This window comes from Bos grunniens, chromosome 23 (genome assembly GCF_055505025.1).
Source record: "Bos grunniens cultivar Pamir isolate PY7600 chromosome 23, Bosgru_T2T1.0, whole genome shotgun sequence".
Lineage (NCBI taxonomy): Eukaryota > Metazoa > Chordata > Mammalia > Artiodactyla > Bovidae > Bos > Bos grunniens.
The window spans coordinates 41,313,230-41,333,970 of record NC_141187.1 but is presented as its reverse complement, the minus strand read 5'-3'; the positions used below and the strand labels follow the sequence as shown (position 1 = coordinate 41,333,970).

General features: G+C 43.6%; 1 protein-coding gene across 20 annotated transcripts in view; it reads right to left on the bottom strand.

The window, feature by feature from the left end:
- Window positions 1-20,741, bottom strand: part of KIF13A (kinesin family member 13A) — a 202,926-nt gene that overhangs the window by 9,551 nt on the left and 172,634 nt on the right. For 3 of the 20 annotated variants that reach the window (XM_086370150.1, XM_086370148.1, XM_086370153.1), the window contains 13 exons: window positions 18,188-18,226; window positions 16,504-16,603; window positions 14,810-14,936; window positions 13,438-13,493; window positions 11,724-11,848; window positions 11,285-11,461; window positions 9,250-9,342; window positions 8,952-9,104; window positions 7,561-7,638; window positions 5,312-5,359; window positions 4,198-4,309; window positions 2,652-2,803; window positions 1,649-1,690 (listed from right to left, as the gene is read on the bottom strand). In XM_086370150.1, coding sequence (XP_086226276.1) covers window positions 1,649-1,690; window positions 2,652-2,803; window positions 4,198-4,309; window positions 5,312-5,359; window positions 7,561-7,638; window positions 8,952-9,104; window positions 9,250-9,342; window positions 11,285-11,461; window positions 11,724-11,848; window positions 13,438-13,493; window positions 14,810-14,936; window positions 16,504-16,603; window positions 18,188-18,226 — 1,302 coding nt within the window. Of the gene's footprint in view, window positions 1-1,648; window positions 1,691-2,034; window positions 2,140-2,651; window positions 2,804-4,197; window positions 4,310-5,311; window positions 5,360-7,560; window positions 7,639-8,951; window positions 9,105-9,249; window positions 9,343-11,284; window positions 11,462-11,723; window positions 11,849-13,437; window positions 13,494-14,809; window positions 14,937-16,503; window positions 16,604-18,187; window positions 18,227-20,741 lie in introns of all 20 variants that reach the window. The other 17 variants (XM_086370145.1, XM_086370157.1, XM_086370160.1 and 14 more) reach the window with 11 other exon arrangements.

The window sequence follows — 20,741 nt, the reverse complement described above, 5'->3', positions numbered from 1 at the left end:
CGAAGCAAATTGTGAACTGTGAGACTATCTGCAGGGCAGCCCGGAAGGGTCATCCAGCAATTTCTTGATGGTGTGTTCTACCAAAACGTATGGTTCAAATAGGTTACAACATAGTACCCATGCACCATATAGATGGGTGCCATGTCAACAAACAGATAGTCAGCCAGCCAGAGAACTGAAGGAGTAACAAAATTAGACCCTGGTTCCTTTAACCTGGGCCCTCCCAGGTGGCACAGTGGTAAAGAATCCACCTGCCAATGCAGGAGATGCAGGTTTGATCCCTCGGTCGGGAACATCCCCTGGAGAAGGAAATGGCAACCTGCTCCAGTATTCTTGCCTGGAGAATCCCATGGGCAGAGAAACCTGTTGGGTTACAGTCTATGGCATTGCAAAGAGTCAGACACAACTGAGTGACTAAGCACACACACACACACACACACACACTCTTTGGCCCATGCTGCTACTGCTGCTGCTAAGTTGCTTCAGTCGTGTCCGACTCTGTGCAACCCCATAGACAGCAGCCCACCAGGCTCCCCCGTCCCTGGAATTCTCCAGGCAAGAACACTGGAGTGGGTTGCCATTTCCTTCTCCAGTGCATGAAAGTGAAAAGTCAAAGTGAAGTCATTCAGTCGTGTCCGACTCTTAGCGATCCCATGGACTACGGCCTACCAGGCTCCTCCGCCCATGGGATTTTCCAGGCAAGAGTGCTGGAGTGGGGTGCCATTGCCTTCTCCTTGGCCCATGCTGCAGCACTTATCAATTAAGCAGGGGGAAGTCAAGTGCGTGACTGGAGAGCTCACTAACATCAGGGGAGACAAGGAGCAGCTGTCGGCGTGCATGCTCTTCTCCAGCAGGGATTAGGGAGGGGAAGAGAGAGAGAGATGGAATGGGACAATGGTGCCTTTTCTTCTTTCCTCAATGGACATGCGGAATGAGCAGCTCATTTCTCATGATCCCCGAGCGCTCCAAGCATGCAGGAGCCTGGCTTGCTGCACATCCAGGGGGAGGTTCTAGTTACCATCACACCATGTGCATCAGCAGCATTTTCTAGAATCTAGAGGTTCAAACAAAAGACCCCACGCTGATGACACTCTGGAATGAATCTGACATGGCATAGCCAGGGAAGGCCAGGGCCCACCCTGCAGAGCCGATCACATGCAGATGAGAGCAGCAAGCAGACCCCTCCTGCTCCAAGCTGCCTCCCGTTTTCAAAGCCTGGGAAACCACAGGAGAATGAAAGCTGAGACACAGAATCTGAGAATTCTCCCCAGGCCCCAGAACATACACTTCCGTTTTTAAATTAAGGTAGCGTTTATGATCTCCAGTGCCTAGTATGTAGTGTTTTAAAAAAACATTTCTCAAATTTGAAATGTGAAAACCGAGCACTAGGGAATGAGGTTTTTCAGGTAGAGTTTCAACCTACCCGTGGTAAAAACAGAGACGCCATCCTGAAAGCAAGACTGACACCAACAGAGCTGGAATCTATTTTGCCAGCAAAGGTAAAGAGGCTACCTGAGAGGTCCAGATGATGGGGATGGCCAGCGATGGATGGCGGAGCAGCTACAAACTACAGGATAATCTTGGCAACAGCATCAGGCAACACAAGAAAAGCTACCACACACCCACACCTAAATGCACGATTACTTACTCCAAGTAAGTGCAATTCCTCAAGGTAGATTAACTTCAGAATCTGGGCAACGTGTACAGGCTCATTAGAAAGATTCAATATTAGTTCAAGTTATTGTTACACATTTGAAAGACTAGAATCATTAAAGGTGCCTTTTTCTTTCTAAGCAAATTTATACTAAGCAAAATAATAATAAATCAGTAAATGGAACACAGAAAAATCACAGGTCACGGCCACATTCATGCAAAATTTCATTACTGATGGTCACATGTGTAAGAAGAAGAAAAAAAAAAAAAGCCAAGACTCAATACATCTCTTAATTTCTTCTAAAGTATTTGGATGATTGTCTGTGAAAGGGCCTTAAACCCACCACCAGGCAATAGGACAGAAATGGTTCCAAGACTTACAATCTTCTTCTCACGTTTGCTATTGAGTTCTACTGGCATGCTGCTGCCATTGCTTCCCGAGGGCACAATGCAGCCAGGATTATGTGCCTGAGATGGAGACATGCTCTGCAAAGGTTAAGACACACAGATGCATCACACAGGAGACGGCGATGGCCGAGATACACCTTAAGTACGTACGTGCATGTTAGAAAAGCAACGCAAACCCTTGTATTACGTGTGAGTAGTGCAGCCAACAGCTCTGCAGGCTTGAGGTCAGCTACTGATGAAATCTCCCAAGACTACACAGATTCTATGCAAACAGTGTAACTGGATTTATCACATTAAAAAAAAAGCCTTTTCTATAGGCAAAACACCGAGGGAACACCTCTTTCTCATTTGAAATACTCTGAAAAAAGCTATAAGCACAAGGAAAATAATAGCAATAACAACAAACAAGAAATTCTACCATGACCCTGTGTGCTTGAGAAAGAGGTTATTTATTCCTGAACAGGATCCATGGAGCGATAACCCATACATGCCAACCTGTGGCATCTGACTGTGTTAATGCAAAGCGTTACTTCTGCAGGGCACAGCGTGTCCATTCTATTGTACACGGTACAGACAAGTCAAGCATTTACCTCCTGGCTTAGAAGAGGCCTTGCTTCAAGCGCTATCCTTTTCTTATGCTCCTCTTTTACAGGCATTAGGGGCTTGAAAAACTTTGGTGGCTGAGGAGAGAATGCTTTGAAAGGGCTGACTGTTAAGGCATGAGGATTCTCTGATGTACAACCTGGGGAAGACAAAAGGCACGGGTTTACAGGCACAGAGCACTTTAACCAACCCACAGGGAGCGAGGCAGGGATGGAGCCAGAAGGAATATCTGGCGGAACAGAAGAATTAATGTGTGAATGCAGTTGACCTTGAACATCGCAGGTCTGAACTGCTTGGGTCCACTCACACATGGATTTTTTTTCATTAAATGTACAGTCGGCCCTCAACAGCCTCAGGGTTTTGCCTCCAAGGATTACGGAGGACTGACTATGGGACTTGTATGCAGGGGCTCCGGGAACCAGTGGCCCTCAGATACCGAGTGATGGCTATATTTGGTCGAGCATTAAAACAGGTCGGCAAGAATGGAGATGTATCTACAAAGTTAAAAAGAATCGTCATAGGCCTGGACAGCAGCAAAAAAATCAGGAACCAAATTTTCTACCTTCTTGTCAAGATCTAGCTTGAGCATCACTTCACAGACCAATTTCAACTCACGCTGATTTTCTATTTCTCTGAATTCTCAGAGCCCGTATTATCTGTAAATGCATTTTGGCACTTTCTGATTTACTGGCTTATTTTCTACATATCTCATTTTCACAGCTGGATTTTAAGATCTTGGCATCTTTTGGTTTCTGTCCCTGCATAAGGCAAGGAGAGGCTCAATCTTAACTCAGTGACTGAATACTTTAAAGTTCTCTCGCAAGCCACTGTTCCCTCAGGCCACCTTGCCCCATATGACTAAGGAAGGACAAATCCTCGTTTCTTGCTTTTACTCATTTTTTACTTTTTGGGGCCTCTACTTCTCCTTCTATATTTTTCTCTTCAATTCACTGGTACAAAGGAACATAGTAGGTAAAATATAAGGTGTAGGTAAGGTAATAGAGCAGATTGACAAATTCTAAGAATGCTATTCCTTTCAGGGCACTAGGAAATTACATATTTAGGCAATAATGTTGTCACTGACCAAATTCATTTCTGGTATCATTTTTTAAATTTCCTTAGGAGTCAGAGACATATTCTCTTAAAAACGTACTTTGATTTGAGCACAAAACCATGATGGAAGTGGATATGCTTTTGGTAAAGAATGAAATCTAACCATAATGTAATAATAAGATTTGTATGTGTCTCAAAACTGATTTCAAAATCAGGAAATGATACATGAAATGTGACTTGAAAACTATAAGTGCTACACAAAAAGCCTATTATTAATTGGATGATATAATGGATACAAAGAAAAGAAAATCAAATAAGTGAGCAGGATATGTTCTATTCAAGAAGACACTTTTGGATCATCTAGCAAACTAGAATTTCAGCTTTCTGTCTTATTAAAGCCATCTAGAAAAGAATCCTGCCCCCCCCGCCCTACGCCTTTTCTATGAAATTATAAACAGGTAACACAGAAAAAAATCTCACCACTACCTTCTTTACTCCTTCGAGGTGAATCCCTAGGCAAAGTTCCATAACATGATACATCCTGGTAACTCGGGCTGTAGTCAGACATGTCTAACTGGTTCTCTGGCCAACCCTACAAGGTATAAACACGGGTTAACTGTAATTACGTTCCTCTAAAATGAGAAAAGAAGCCTGATTGGAGTTTTTTCCTATTTCTTTTTATGGCAGTATGTGCTCTTCTTTTTTTAAATTATAAAATAGATCTAACATGTAGAAAAGTACTGAACGATATGACAAGTGCTATCGTAACCAAGTGAAGAAATGTTGATAGTTTATTCTATTTGTTCAGGATTTAATAAAATCATTACAGATTTAGTGAAATCCTCTTTTGGACCCCTACAGGGCTCATTAAAGCTCCACTTTTATAAATCTGTTATGTACCCAAGATGACCAGATAATTTAAAGATCAACCTACAACACTTGAGAGTGAAACAGTTCCATTGATAATTTTTCTAGGTGGCAGGCATAAGCTTGGATTGCCCCAGGCAAATTAGGTGGTATGGTTACTCTGTATATACTTGATATGTAAAACTTCCAAGCTGGCAAAGACATTGGTATACTAAAGGGGGAAACCTCCTTTTTATCATATACACTTAGCTAATCTCACTTCAGCTTCTCAGGAAATGTCATCTCTAAGGACTAGATTTTAAAATGCTTGAAGGCATAATCTGTTTTGATATTTTCTGAATCTATAGTCCCCAAAATAATAATTTACATATGAATAAGATAATGCTGTACAATATCCTTAATTTCAAGTTCCTAATTTTCCCCATTTGAAATAATTTTGATTTTGCTATGGTGGATGTAGTCATTTAGAGTTAGATCCATAAACACATATTTATTTGATTATGTATGCAATGATCCTGATATGGAACATATCATGCTAAGTAACACTGTAATCCTCAGAGTGCATAGCAATTTCACATCAAGTACTTGAACTTGGAAATGGACACGTGGAGACAATGATCTGCATCAGGTTAAGGTGGGAAGTTCAGAGATTTTAAAAACACCAAGATAACCTAAATTTCCAGACTTAGATCCCATTAATAACCTGGCCATGCCCACAGGCACATACCTTATCATCATCGTCAAAGCCAGAAAGGTCTGGTCGACTGGAAGAGACCTGTAAGAGATGAATGGTTTCATCAGTGTGGTTTATACATTTAACATAACTAACTAGATAAAATATCACACATACAGTTGAAGGTTGTATGACCTTCTCCTTCCCCTCATTCTTTCTCCTAATATTTATTATTTCCTTATTTATTTGAATTTATCATAATTGTGCTGTAATATTTATCATTACCTTTTAAAAAGTATTCAGATTTTCTTTTTCTAACTTAAAATTTTTTATCCATAAATATTTCTCTATGACTCTCTAGAAGATAAGGAATTCCTATTCTCTTTGTGAAACCATAATACCATTATTGCATCTCAAAAGACTCAGCAATTCCTAAATAGTATCAGATATCCCAGTAGTGGTTAAATGTCTATAAACACTATCAGAGCTAATTCTGAGTCAGGATCAAAGCACAGCATCCACTGCAACTGGATGATATATATCATAAGTCTTTTTTAATTTATGAGTTTTCCTTTTTTACCCCCTAATAATAGCTATAGTGCTCTCATTTTTTCTACCATCTAGCATTCTGCAATACAAATGAAATAACAGGAAAATTAGGGCTAAAGATGGAGAAGGAAATGGCAACCCACTCCAGTGTTCTTGCCTAGAGAATCCCATGGACAGAGGAGCCTGGTGGGCTGCTGTCCATAGGGTTGCACAGAGTCGGACACGACTGAAGTGACTTAGCATCCATGCATGCATTGGAGAAGGAAATGGCAACCCAATCTAATATTCTTGCATGGAGAACCCCAGGAACAGAGGAGTCAGGTGGGCTGCTGTCTATGGGGTCGCACAGAGGACATGACTGAAGCTACTTAGCAGAAGCAGCAGGGCTAAGGAACTCCCTCTTTAACTGCATCCCTCAAGTACTGGTATATGTATCATTGGTTTTTTTTTTATCATTCAGTTCTAAATACATCCTAATTTCCATTATGATCTCTTCTTTGATGCCTAAATTAATTAGAAACTGTGTCCCCCCCACCCCTGCAATTTGTAACTTTATGAGTCTCATCATTAAAAGAACTGAAATGTGATCAGAAAAAGTGATCTGTTTGAAAGTGACTATAGGGATTTGCTTTTCGGTCTACTGTAAGGCAAGTTTCATGAATGTTCACCAAGGGGACTTCCTTGGAGGTCCAGTGGTTAAGACTCCACACTGCCAATGCAAGGGCACGGGTTCAATCACTCATCAAGAAACTAAGACCCTACACGTCACGCAGGATCAAAAAATATTAAATAAATGTTCATCGTGTTTGTAACCATTATCTGGCAATTCTTGAGAATGGGAAAGCAAATCAGTTTTCCTTGAGAGGATCTGTCTTTCACTCTCTGCTGCTTCAAGAAGGAGGCTACTTTGAAGTGGTCCACGCACTCCTCTGTCCTTTCTTCCTACGACGGTGCCACCTTCCACTAGACACAGTGTCTGTCAACTGGGTTTCCTCGCTGAAATGATTTGTTGAGGAAGGTCATCAACATGAACAGCAGGCACCACGGGAGGGTCTACATGGAGATGCCTGGCGCCCTATCACACCGACAGTGAGATCCCTGGGGCAGCTAGAAGCAGGCACAGAAACAGTGGAGAGCAGTACTCAGAAGCGCTGGCACGGGACCTCTGACCCCACCATCTTTAAACCAACATTTAGTGCACATCCCAAGAAACTTCTTCCAAGGACATGCACTCTATGTGGAGAAATTTGCAAGATTCCACTAAAAGCTTGGGGCTTCCCTGGTGGTTCAGATGGTAAAGAATCTGCCTGAAATGTGGAAAAGCCAGGTTGGATCCCTGGCTTGGGAAGATCCCCTGCAGGAGGGAATGGCAATCCACTCCAGTATTCTTGCCTAGAGAATTCCCATGGACAGAGGAGCCTGGTGGGCTACAGTCCATGGGGTCACAGAAGAGTCGGATACGACTGAGCAACTAACGTAGACACATACACACCACACTCTAAAAGCTCAGTCCTGTTACCTGTAATAGCTTGTGGGCAACATACACACATATGAAGCTCAGTCCTGTTACTTGTAATGGCCCTCTGGTGGGCATCTCCAGAACAGAAGAACAGGCTTGGCACCCTGGGAGGCCCACACCTGAGCCAAATGTAAATCTCCCTGCCGACACACCCTGACCTGGTTCCCCTGACACGCCACACCCCAAACCCTGAGATGAGTCACTGGGACGACAGCCCCGCCGCGGGTGAGCTCACATTGTGAACGTTGGGCGTGCTGAGGCTTCGCCGTAGGTGCCGAGCTTTGGTGGAAAGCGCTTCTTTGACCGTCACCGCCTGCAAATTTGAAAATGACATTGATTTTTCTTCCTCCCATGACAAAAGGAATATATGTTTATTGTGAAAGATTTCAAAAGTATAGAAATAAATGTCATTTCAAGCCTATATTACCAGCCCTACCCACCCTGTATTTACAAAACTGGAATCTTATTGTTTTCACTAATTTTTTTTTTTTTTTGCTTAATTTATGAAAAATATTTTTCATAAATAAAACCAGGAAGACTGATGAACTAAAGGTATTTTATGTTGTAGCTTTACATATAGGTGCGTAGAGGAAACACGGATGAAATACCACTAACTATATATGCTACTTGTGAAACTACAATCAACTTTCATGCTGCTTGTGTTTCACTCCGCCACAGTTTGGGTGGGACTTCCACTAAAGGAAGATTTTTCTGAGAGATGCCCATCTGGATCCTCTTTTTGCTCAAAGCACACTTTTCATGACTTCTACTGCCTCTATGGGTGACACCTCCTCTGGAGTTTCATGACCTAGTGGATTCTTTTCACCTGGCAATATCTTGCCACAGAGGTTAACCTTGGTCCAAACACTAGGGGGAGAGAGAGAATGTGGTTAAGGATGTGGACTTCAGAGTCAAGCCTCCTGGGTTTATATCTGACTTTGTACCGATTCTTAGCTGGGTGCCCTTGGGCGAGGTGGCTCACAGCTGTCAGCCTCAATTTTCTCATTTACAAATGGAAATGATGACAGCATTTACCTTGCAGGGTTACTTATTTATTTTTAGAATTTCTTTATGGTACAGTCACATAATATACAACATACTATCTTACCCATATTTAACTGCACAGTTCAGTGGCACAAAGGACATTCCCATTGCTGTGCAACTCCCCCCATCATCCATCTTGAAGATGAAATAATGGGGCTTCCCTAGGAGGGTTCAGTAAAATGCACTCGTCTGAATTTGTGTCACTCTTTTGTCAAAGTAACTATTTTGTCTAATGAGATGGCTACTCAAGTCTTCCTTCTCTCATGGGTTGAGAGAGAAGGTGTGTTGGTAAGTAAGTTCATCTTTATCCATTTGGGGTGAAGGCTGGTGATCTGTCAGATGGTACAGAATCTGCCTGCAATACAGGAGACCAGGGTTCGATCCCTGGGTTGGGAAGGTCCCCTGGAGGAGGGCATGGCAACCCACTCCAGTATTCTTGTCTGGAGAATCCCACGGACAGAGGAGCCTGGTGGGCTACAGTCCACGGGGTTGCAAAGAGTTGGACAGGACTGAGCAACTAGCACCATCAGTTTTCACTTGCTGGTGATCTCACCCTCCCGTCCAGACCCTGCAGTTACTTGCCTGCCGGAGTCGTTCCAGGCTCAGAATGTTCTCCACCTGCAGCACGCCCCGCGTGTACTTCTCGATGTACGTCTCCCCATCCGACGTGCCTTCATTCTCACTCCTTGCAGCCATGAGAGCCAGCGTCTCCCGGTCCTCAATCTCCTCTGTTGCCTAAGGAGACAAGCAGACACTTACTGTTAGGTGAACAATATTTCTCTCAAAACTGTGGTGAGAAAATGGTTTAAAAGTTTTGAGACCTAACTCCTTCTCCAGTACTCAGATTCTGACATTTCAAAAAAGTAATATGTGCTTTTACCTTTGGTATGTTGGATACTATTTCATAGGTTACACCACAGGAATAAAATATATTCTTCAGTGATATTCTCCTCTTCAAACTCTGGGTGAAACTCTGGTAGAAAAGGAAAGTTGAATTAAGCAATGTGGAAAATACAAGCTATTTAGTATTATATAAATTACATAAAAAAACCAATGACTATATTTTTGATACATATACACTACACAATAAAACAGCAGAACACTGAATGGAAAAATCTTTGTCCTCAATCCTGAAGGACAGTAACATCCAGCTATTAAATCTGGGGATTAGATGACAGAATCTGCAGTCCAGCCAGGGCTTTCTGTGGTTGCTTCTCTTTACCGTGTGTGTATTTAGTCGCTCAGTTGTGTCCGACTCTTTGCGACCCCATGGACTTTAGCCCGCCAGGCTCTTCTGTCTATGGGATTCTCTAGGCAAGAATACTGAAGTGGGTTACCAATTCCTACTCCAGGGGATCTTCCCCACCCAGGGATGGACCCCAGGTCTTTTGTGTCTCCTACACTGGCAGGCCAATTTTTTACCACTGAGCCACCTGGGAAGCCCAGGTTATACATTAACATACTATACATCATCATGATATATAATTAACATTGCCTATCAACAAATTTTACCACTGTTTAAAAAAAAAACCTGAAAGTGATTTTTACGCTGTACATTTTCTTCAAGAAAAGAGATTCCTAGCTTTTACTCCAGGGGAAAAAGTCCAGGGGAAAAAGTACATTTGGAAAAGTTTCTTAGGAGAAATCTGGAATTCACTGCTTCTCTTTCCCATCCCATCTGCTATCTTTCTTCTTGATGCTGTCAGGGTTTAATCAGTCCATCCTGGCAGCATCAGAAGTCAGCTCAGAGCACCTGTTCTGCTGACAGTGCCTCTGAGATGAGATCCAGGGAGGCGTTAGGAGACGGACTTGCATGCAGCCTGCCTTTGTCCTGGTTTTGTCATTAACCTGCTTAAGCCAGGCACTTAACCTTTTTCAAACAGAGAAATATCAAAAGTTCACTGCCTCCTAGGATTATGGGTCTCAAACTGGTCAAGGCGGAAGAGTTCTTTGCTGGATGGCATTTAGTTCTGCTATCCTCAGACCCTGTCATCTTAGATAAATGAGAATCAGATTATAACCTGGTAGCGACTTGCACAGCCACTGAATTAACACCCCAAACACCACTTTGTGATAGCAAGGAGCAAGAAACTTAGTGCTCATACAAAGGTGGCGCTAGTGGTAAAGTGAAGTGACAGTCGCTCCGTCGTGTCCGACTCTTTGTGACCCCATGGACTATACAGTCCATGGAATTCTCCAGCTCAGAATACTGGAGTGGGTAGCCTTTCCCTTCTCCAGGGGATCTTCCCAACCCAGGGATCAAACCCAGGTCTCCCACATTGCAGGCGGATTCTTTACCAGCTAAGCCACCAGGGAATCTCAAGAATACTGGAGCGTAGCCTTTCCCTTCTCCAGCAGATCTTCCCGACCCAGGAATCGAACGAGGGCCTCCTGCACTGCAGGCGGATTCTTTACCAGCTGAGCCAACAGGGAATCTCAAGAATACTGGAGCGTAGCCTTTCCCTTTTCCAGCAGATCTTCCCGACCCAGGAATCGAACCAGGGCCTCCTGCACTGCAGGCGGATTCTTTACCAGCTGAACTACCAGGGAGCTGTCAGTAAAGAATCTGCCTGCAATGCAGGAGACGTAAGAGATGCTGCTCCATCCCTGGGCCAGGAAGATCCCCTGGAAGAGGAAATGGCAACCCCCTCCAGTAATTCTTGCCTGGAAAATCCCATGGGCAGAGGAGCCTGGCAGGCTACAGTCTGTGGGGTCACTAAGAGTCAGACACAACTGAGCGACTTCACTTTCACGCATTGGAGAAGGAAATGGCAACCCGCTCCAGTGTTCTTGCCTGGAGAATCCCATGGGCAGGGGAGCCTGGCGGGCTACAGTCCACGGGCTTGCAGAGTTGGACACGATTGAGCGACTAAACAACAACAACACGCAACGGCAGAATCAGGCCCTGTCACTACCTGTTTGTTGTAAATGTTGGCTGCAATCCGTTTTCGTAAGACCAGCTCCATAGCCGCCGGGTGGCTGAGCTGGACTGTGGTCTTCACTATCAGGTAGATCCTCTCATTCTGCGGGGTGACCCTGTTCAAGTGAACGGAATCATGCACCGAGGAGTCCCAGGAGGCTGTGGCTGAAACCTAGGGACCCAGGAAGGAGGGGGACATGGAAATAAAACAGCTCAGCTGTAGCAGTTTTACATCATGAGCTAGAAAACCACACACAACTCTATTGAATCACAGATGCTTTCCCTCACCTTTTGGATAACACATATATTCTATTTTTTAAAGTTCCCAGTCCACTTCTCCAAAAGCCCAGACCACAGCAGCTTAATGGGCAGACAGGCCCACAGGCATGTGCATTAATCTGAAGCCCTTTAAGAGACTCTTTAAGGCCCATTACCTCCTCGTCACTGTGCTTTATGATGGGCAGGTAGAAAAACTGGCTGCCGTGCTCCTTGGGGAGGATGGAGTTCACGCCTGATGCGTGGGGGCCCACGAGCTGCTCATTGGCACTGAGGTCATCCGCTGACGAAGTCCAGGGAACAGATACAAAAGTGGGGGAAAGATCAGATTTCTTTTAAGCAAGCACCCCAAAATTTTAAATATGCTTTTTACTGATGAAGTTTATAGCTAATGCTATTTATTTTTTTCATCCCTTATTCTGCAGTTAAAACAGTGATTCCAGTGCCCACAACAGTTTCTATCTTTTACAGAAATAACTGTGGGAGCCAAAAGGGTGTCTTTGAGACTCTTCTATAAAATGGACTGAATATATACCATATGTAGTCCCGGAAACAAACATTTTTACTACGTAAACATACCTTACAATTGTACTGCTTTCTGATGTCAGTACCTCTCATAACCTAGTGTTAAGTTTATGGTCCTACTTATGTAATTTACACTAAATTAGAGATTTGTTGGAGAAGGAAATGGCAACCCACTCCAGTACTCTTGCCTGGAAAATCCCATGGATGGAGGAGCCTGGTAGGCTGCAGTCCATGGGGTTGCTAAGAGTTGGACACGACTGAGCAACTTCACTTTGACTTTTCACTTTCATGCATTGGAGAGGGAAATGGCAACCCACTCCAGTGTTCTTGCCTGGAGAATCCTAGGGACGGGGGAGCCTGGTGGGCTGCCGTCTATGGGGTCACACAGAGTCAGACACGACTGAAGCGACTTAGCAGCATCAGCAGCAGAGATTTATTTGGTTAAATTACCAACTTAGCAATAAAGTTCTATGCATTTGGGAGAACTTTGACGGCCATCCTCTCCAATGCCCTACCCAGTGTAGGATTCACTCTTTACAGATCTCTGGATACAGTTATTCAGCCTTTCCTTGTATAATGGGGAACCTCCAATAATGGGGAACTCACTGCTTCGTGAAGTAACAGTCTACTTCTAGGCTTTTAAAAAAATTGCCTGCATTTTTTTAAAAGAGACAAAGCCAACCTCCCACGTCTTCATCGGTTACTGGTCTTCCCTCCAGAAGAGAGGTTCTTAGGCTGTGCTTTGAGAATCCCAAGGGCCCTGCAGAAGGGCCTGCCTATCCCTAAACTCAGCAGCTCCACTCTCATATTCCACACGTGGGGTTCCATTCACGAGTTCATATTGAAAATAGATTTTGCAGCTAAAACACATTGAAAACACTTGCCCCAGGTTCACCCAGGTTCAATCTAGATGCTATAATAACGGACAGCCCTTCATGTAGGGTTACAAATCATCACGGTCTAGGAACACCACCATTGGCGGTGGGGAGCAAAGGGAACCAGTCAGAAATGCAGATTCCAGAGCACCGGCAACATAGAAGGATTCAGAACTGTAAGGGTGATGACTTTCTCATGTAATTTCCATGTCTGTTACTGTTTCCCAGCAATAACTCAACTGCAGTTTTTGTATGCAGCTCTCAATCTCTCGAGTGTTCTTTTTTGAAGAATAAATTTCTACATCTGTCTTTCAGTGATTCTATATGTCATGGTTTTATACATTTGGTTGTTACCTCGATAAGGCATGTGAGTGATCAGACAAGTCATTTAAGGGCTAAAGTGCTGTGGGTTTGACTAGATTGCAAACCTCATTTAGGGTGACAAGCCTCGGAACAATAGGTGTCTACTTACCGTTCAAATCAAGGAAGAGAACCGGTATGTGGGTTTCCATTCCAGGTGGTGGGATCCTAAATTTAATAACAATATTTCATCATAACAAAATATGGGTTTTGCCCCTTGTTAAATAACTAAACATCACAGAGGCAGGGAAGCAGAAGAGAATCATTGTGGAGACAGATACAGCTCTTACAAATGAAACCTTCTCACAATTCTTATCATCCTTATTTAACACAAATCATGGGATTTGTGTGATTTCTATAGAGAACTACCAGTTATATGAATTACACGTAATTAATTGAAACAAAGATTATTTTGTCTTTCTGAGAATAATTCTAGTGATGGGAAGAAGAGAAGTCACTATTTTAGAGGTGGTACAGAAAGCTGGATTGATTTGCCTAGCTTCTTTTGAGCATCAGGACTGATAGAAAATCAGTGCTTAAGTGTTGACTCTATGCTAGTGACCAAACTAAATAGGCATGAAGACAAAAAAGAAGACATTTCTGCCCTTTTCAAATATGCTCAAGAAGCACCCTTCTTTTAAGTCAAGATATGAGAATTTCTTGACTGCAGTCGTGAAATTACAAGGCACTTGCTCCTTGGAAGAAAAGCTAAGACAAACCTAGACAGTGTATTAAAAAGCAGAGACACTACTTTGTTGACAAAGGCCATCTAATCAAAGCTATGGTTGTTCTAGTAATCATGTACGGATATGAGAGCTGGACCATAAAGAAGGCTGAGCGCCGAAGAATTGATGCTTTTGAACTGTGGTGTTGGAGAAGACTCTTGAGAGTCCCTTGGACTACAAGGAGATCCAACCAGTCTATTCTAAAGGAAATCAGTCCTGAATATTCATTGGAAGGACTGATGCTTAAGCTGAAGCTCCAATACTTTGGCCACCTAATGTGAAGAACTGACTCATTGGAAAAGACCCTGCTGCTGGGAAAGATTGAAGGAGGAGGAGAAGGGGATGACAGAGGCTGAGATTGGATAGCATCACCGACTCAATGGACATGAGTTTGAGCAAGCTCCAGGAGATGGTGAAGGACAGGGAAGCCTGGTGTGCTGCAGTCCATAGGGTCACAAAGAGTCGGACATGACTGAGCGACTGAACAACAATGAGAATTTCTGGAGATCAGGAAGTTGTGTCCGAGGTGCTCATTCCGGGGAACCGAGGAGCGTGGTATCTGATTCCTGGCCAGTGATAACTGATCTCTGGCTTCCTGAGAGAGGACAGTGGTTGCAGCAGGCAAGGACAAGAGGGATGGGAGCACTGGGGCTGGGCGGCCCTTCCCTGGGCAGCTTGTAGTACTTAACATTTTCTGTGACAATCTCAGCAGGTCACTCGCCTGACCCGCCCCAGGCCACCACAGGAGAGGGGTCTCACCAGTCAGCAGGCGCCCCGGGGATCCCGCTGCCCGGCGCAGGCACCAGCACGGCGTTCCTCTCCTCCGTCAGCCCCACCCACTGCTCCACCAGCCGGGCTTCCCGCTCCACGTCATCCTCCGTCTTCTCTGCGGGCAAAACAGGGGCATGAGCACCAAGGGGGAGGAGAGACGATTTCTAAATTTAAATCGGTTTGCACTGGGTGGTATCCAGGAGTGGCTTAACCATCCGTGATGTCCTCCCCCGCAAAAAAAAGGATCTGAGGCTCTGAAGTTTAAGCCTGAGCAGCTCATGGGGGCTAGAACACCGGACTAGCAGAGCCTAAGCTAGGAAGAATGGAAAGAGCAGTGGAACAGGAATGAGAAGACTCGGGTTTTTTTAAGAGTTCTGTCATTTGGGAAAGTTATTCCACAGACGGGTCTTCATTTCCTACTTTGTCAAATAGGGATCCTACAAGTCATGTAGATATCATGCACCTGTCAGAAGGATCCAGTGCAATAATGGAGAGGGCACTGCTTTACGAAACCACACATCATTTTACAGAGGATTAAACATGGTCTCTTGCACTCTGCAAAATGAACTTATTCTCCTTCAGACTTGTAATGCAAGGGATTTTATTTGATCTATTTTGCAATCCTCTTAGCCTAATTTAACTCTGGAGTGAGTTTGTTTTTTAAAGATATGTTGAAGTTCTAACTCCCAGCACTTTATCATTTTTTGAAAAAATTAATTTATCTATATTTGGCTGTGATGCGCCTTCATTGCTGTGCTCGGGCTTTCTCTAGTTGCAGTGCACAGGCTTCTCATGCAGTGGCTTCTCTTGGTGCGGAGCATGCGCTCTAGGGAGCTCGGGTTTCAGTCCTTGCAGCTCCTGGGCTTTAGGGCACAGACTCAGTAGCTGTGGTGCACAGGCTTAGCTGCTCCATGGTATGTGGGATCTTCCCAGGCCAGGGACTGAACTGGCATTCCCTGCATTGGTAGGCAGACTCTTAACCACTGGACCACCAGGGAAATCCAAAGTGGGCTTTCATTAGCAGGCTGAGCGCATACAAAAACTGACACCAAGCTGTTTTACGGAGAGAGGATTTTTGCTGCCTTCTGTGTGAAGTGGACTCACATTCAAGGACATGTCCTTTGGTGGAGAATCAACCACACTGAGTGAAGCACACAATCTGGATGAGAAACTGGCGTTTTAAGAGCACATTTCTGCTCTAGAATCCGAATGGCTGTTGCCGTTGGAAGCAAATGGAATCCTGGAGGTTGGGTAGTGGTAAGCAGAGCTGCAGAGCTGACTTCTGGCTACCCTCAACAAGCTGAGCACATGGTTTCCAACCAGTGGTAGCCAAGGCCCACCTGCCACGTGTCGTGGGTTCAAAAGTGACCCTTTCACTGCAGTTCTAGGATCTGGGCCTGGAATACCTCATATGGACATGTTGATATTGATGGCATTTGCATTCATCAAAATGAAAACTGAATTTAACATTTAATGTCATAGTCCACTCAAGTAATGAAACTTACTACTTTCAAATTTAAGGCCTGTTTAAACCAACCTTGCACAACAACAATTCACTAATATCTATAATTGTAACAGGGTCAAAAATCTGAGATACTGTTGTGTAGCTAAGGGAGGAAAACAGCCTACCCCCACTATCCAATGGAAAGGCAACTCCCAGCCAAGAGTTACATCTCATGTACCTTTTTTGTTGCTGACTTTTTTAATCTGTTCGTCTAGGTATTCTCGCCGTTTAATGAGGGCATCCGACCACCTCTCTCTCACGCAGTTTAAGTCTTCTTCCTGGCATCAGGAAGGGAAAACATTTTCCTGTAAAGTGCACAGATAACTCTTTCTTTTTTTTTTAACAAAAGGTGTTTCAATTGATTAGGAATCTTTTCATTAGGAAAGGCCATTAAACGTTGCCGTGTGATTAATATGCAAGAAAGCACAGAAGCCTTAGGAACCCTGCATGCTGATTGAGGATCCTGATTTTCAGAAAATCAGAGCCCCTGGACTTCCGAAAGGATAATTATACTTAAAAGCAAGAGAAGCTCCAACTATACCAGCTGTTATACAATATGTGCATCTATGTATTTAAGTTGTAGCTGTTTGTTTGAAGAGGTTTGTGATTCTAAGAGGAAGGGCACCAGAAACAGACCCCCAGTTTCAAAACAGCAAATGGAGAATCACATTTTCACCATTCATAGCTCAATGGCTTGGGTAACATGTATTTTCTGAAAGGCAGAGAATAGATCAGCGGAGAACCTCTCGCACTTGCTGCAAAGATCTTACCTCTACCTGCTACCATGAGGCTAACCAAAAACGCCCCATGCAAAAAGCCAACATGCAGTCAGCCATGCTGAGAAATCCCGGAAGCGGATGCTGGACCTGACTGTGAACCACAGGGCAGGAAGTGCACAGCCAGCCACGGGACGTTAGTTAATGGCGTTGCTAGATTCAAGGGGAGACTGGTATTTACCCTAAGATTTGTTTTTACTTGTTTGTTTTCTTTCTCAGTAAAGCTACGAGGCAGGAAAGACACCTACCAACCCTATTCAGAAGGCTTTGACTGCCTAATTCCAGTCTAACCCATAAGATGGTCCATTAAGAGCAGACACCTGAGGACTTCTGAGGTGTCCCCTATGACGGATCCACACTTTACTTAGAGGAAGGCACACCAGAAAACATGCTCTTGACATTTATGTAGAGAATCAGTACAGAGACTGGGAACCAACCCAGAAAGCTTCATCTTGGTTCGTCACCTTGACCATTACTGTAATCCCACATTCCACTGACTGCAGGATGGTCAGCGCTACTTCACCTGTGCACTTTTTCCTCTAGATTTCCAGAAAGAGTTAAGGCTGAGAGTTAAGTTCTCCAGGTTATGAATAACTAAGTTTGGCTTTACAGAAAGAAGAAAACTGGCTAAACAAAACCATGTGCTTAAAATGTCTCCAGTTTTTCTGTCTGGCAAAAATCTTTAAAAATCAAATCGCATGTTAGAACAATGTAACTCGCTCGGATGTAAGGTGCTAACTGCAGGTTCACATAGGAAACAGGTCTATTTAAAGATTATGGATGGATAACTACAGTTCTTAAGATCAATTTAATACAGCGATTGTGGTCTTGTTTAGAAAGGCTTTACAAGCTAGCAGTTCGAGATGGCATGGCAAAACGAACTATCTGCAGATACATTTTGAACTGATGGGGAAATCTGTAGAAACAGGATTGTGTCCCTGATTACGCTGAAAGCAAATCAAAAGCGAGTAAAAATGGCATATTCTTGCTCTACGGCCCTTCCTCCTCCCTGCCCTCGGCTTTGCGGATGCTGGCAATTAGCAGCAGCTGTGCCCCATGCCACAGGATTGACAGCAACAGTAATACCTGATAACTATCCATATCATCACCATCCTCATCATCTCTCTGGTAGGAAAAAAATAAACACAAAGGACATGCATTTTGGTTCTCAAACAGCACACAAGGAAAACAGGTCTCTAAGGTTAACACACACATTACAAAGGACAGCACACACGAACAGCATCGGCATAATAAACATTGAACTGAATCTCAAAAACTGGATTTCATTCACTTGCCTATAGTTAACTTAGCGAATTTAAGATTCTACTTTTTTTTCTTTCATCGAGAAAGCAGTCATTTAAAAATAGGAACTGTCTTAGATTCTCTTAGCTGGGGAGAGGAACCAACCCCACTGGGTCAAGACTTACCCCACTGTTATGCAAAGTTGCTATTAGTTTCTGGGTGAGCTGTCAATTGAGATTTAGAGTGGGCAAAGTTAGAAAGGACTTTGGAGAGTTTCTTGCTCAGTCTCTTGGTTTTAGCTATGAGGCAGCTGAGGCCTGAAGGATGAAATGATTGAACCCAAGGCTCACACGGAGAGTGGCAGGGGTCAGGACTGAGGCCAGGTCTGTGCCCTTGACCTGGCACCACACCTCAGTTACTGTGACATGATCCCAGGGGAAAAACCACTGGGAAGCTAAGACTCCACGTACAGTCAGTGCTCTGTATCCACAAGTCCCCCATCCGTAGATTCAACCAACCACAGAAGTTTCCTCATACAGAGGGCGGAATGTACCGGGCCATTTTATGTAAGAGACTTGAGCATTCTCGGACTCTCATATCCAAAGCAGGGTTCTGGAATCAATGCCCCTGGATACCAAGGGAAGACTGGAGAGATTCTGTATACTAAACTGCTACAGTAAGAGTTTATGACTACGTGGGGCTACCCTGGTGGCTCAGATGGTATAAAGAATCTGCCTGCAATGCAGGAGACCCAGGTTGGATCCCAGGTGGGGAAGATCCCCTGGAGAAGGAAATGGCAACCCACTCCAGTGTTCTTGTCTGGAGAATTCCATGGACAGAGGAGCCTGGCAGGCTACAGTCCACGGGGTCGCAAAGAGTTGGACAGGAGTGAGCAACTGTTACTCACTCATGGTAAGAGCACAGCCCACGATTTTGGATACACAGCTCTATCATCCACCACTGTAGGACAGACCAGTATTCATGTATCAGTCAGGTGAGAAAAACCAAAACTGTCTAGACCCATGACAACACTTTACAATAACTACATAAAATAAGCATTTTTGGCAAAAACATTTGCCAAACAAAATGATTGTGTTGAAAATAAAAGGGTTTTAGTTGAGACGATTTTCCTTAGAAACAAGAATAAGGAGAGAAAAGGAATTCGCTGGTGGTTCAGTGGTTGGGACTCTTGGGCTCTCACTGCTGAGGGCCTGGGTTTGATCTTGGGTCAGGGAACTAACATCCCAGAAGCTACGAGGCCAAAAAATAGAGAAAGAAACAAAAATAAAGAAATCCCCATTTGTAGAGAATATCCATCTCTATGGAAGCAGGTTCTACTTAAAATGAAACATCCTTCTTTCATTTTTCTGGGGTTATTAGAGGGTTAATGTTAAAAAGGAAGTGGAGTGGCCTGGTCATATAAAAGACTATTTTTTCCAAGCACTTTAAAAAATATGATTACACTGTTTTCATATTGAAGTATACTTCAAAATATACTGCTTTTCAAAAGTGCTTTAAAAAATACTGTTAAAATTATTCTCTGTGTAGACTTTAAAATAAACTTCAGCTTTAGTTTAGTAACCATCATTTTCATTTGGATAACTAACTTATTAAATGCAAGCCAATACTGAAATAATTTTCCTCGAATTAATTCCCCATACTAATGAATAAAGTACAAACAGCCCTAATTTATCATTATTTCTTAGACCAAGGAGATACTTTTATTCGCTGAAAACCAGCTTGAGCTTTCATGATGTAGAACTATTGTGAAATCAGCTTTTTCTGGACTGGCTCCAGCTATCACATCAAAATAATTCTAATGTCTTATTCCACCAACAAAAACAGTACTGGACATGACTTGAAGCATGGTGCAAAGAAAAACAAAAGCTTTAAAACTGTCACGGCTTAAATTTGCATGGCAGGTACTATATTCTTTGAGGTTTTAACTCAAGGGGTATAGCTGCTCTAAAAAGTGCAAATAATCAACCCTTATAGTGTCCCTTTGGGCTCCCCTTGTGGCTCAGCTAGTAAAGAATCCGCCTGCAATTCGGGAGACCTGGGTTTGATCCCTGGGTTGGGAAGATCCCCTGGAGAAGGGGAAGGCTACCCACTCCAGTATTCTGGCCTGGAGAATTCCATGGACCGTATAGTCCATGGGGTCGCAGAGTCAGACACGACCGAGCGACTCTCACTCTCACAGTGTTCCTCAAATGAGAATAATCAATCAGTTAACGATATCCATCAGTTAATGATCCATGTCTGGAGTCATGGTTCAGGACACACAGATTCAAGGTTTTATCTACGATCAGAGATTCATTAAGCCACAAAATCTTATGGCAGAAAGGGACCTCAGAGAATTATCATAGTTTTGGAGGAAAAGAAAAGGGAACTCAAAAAA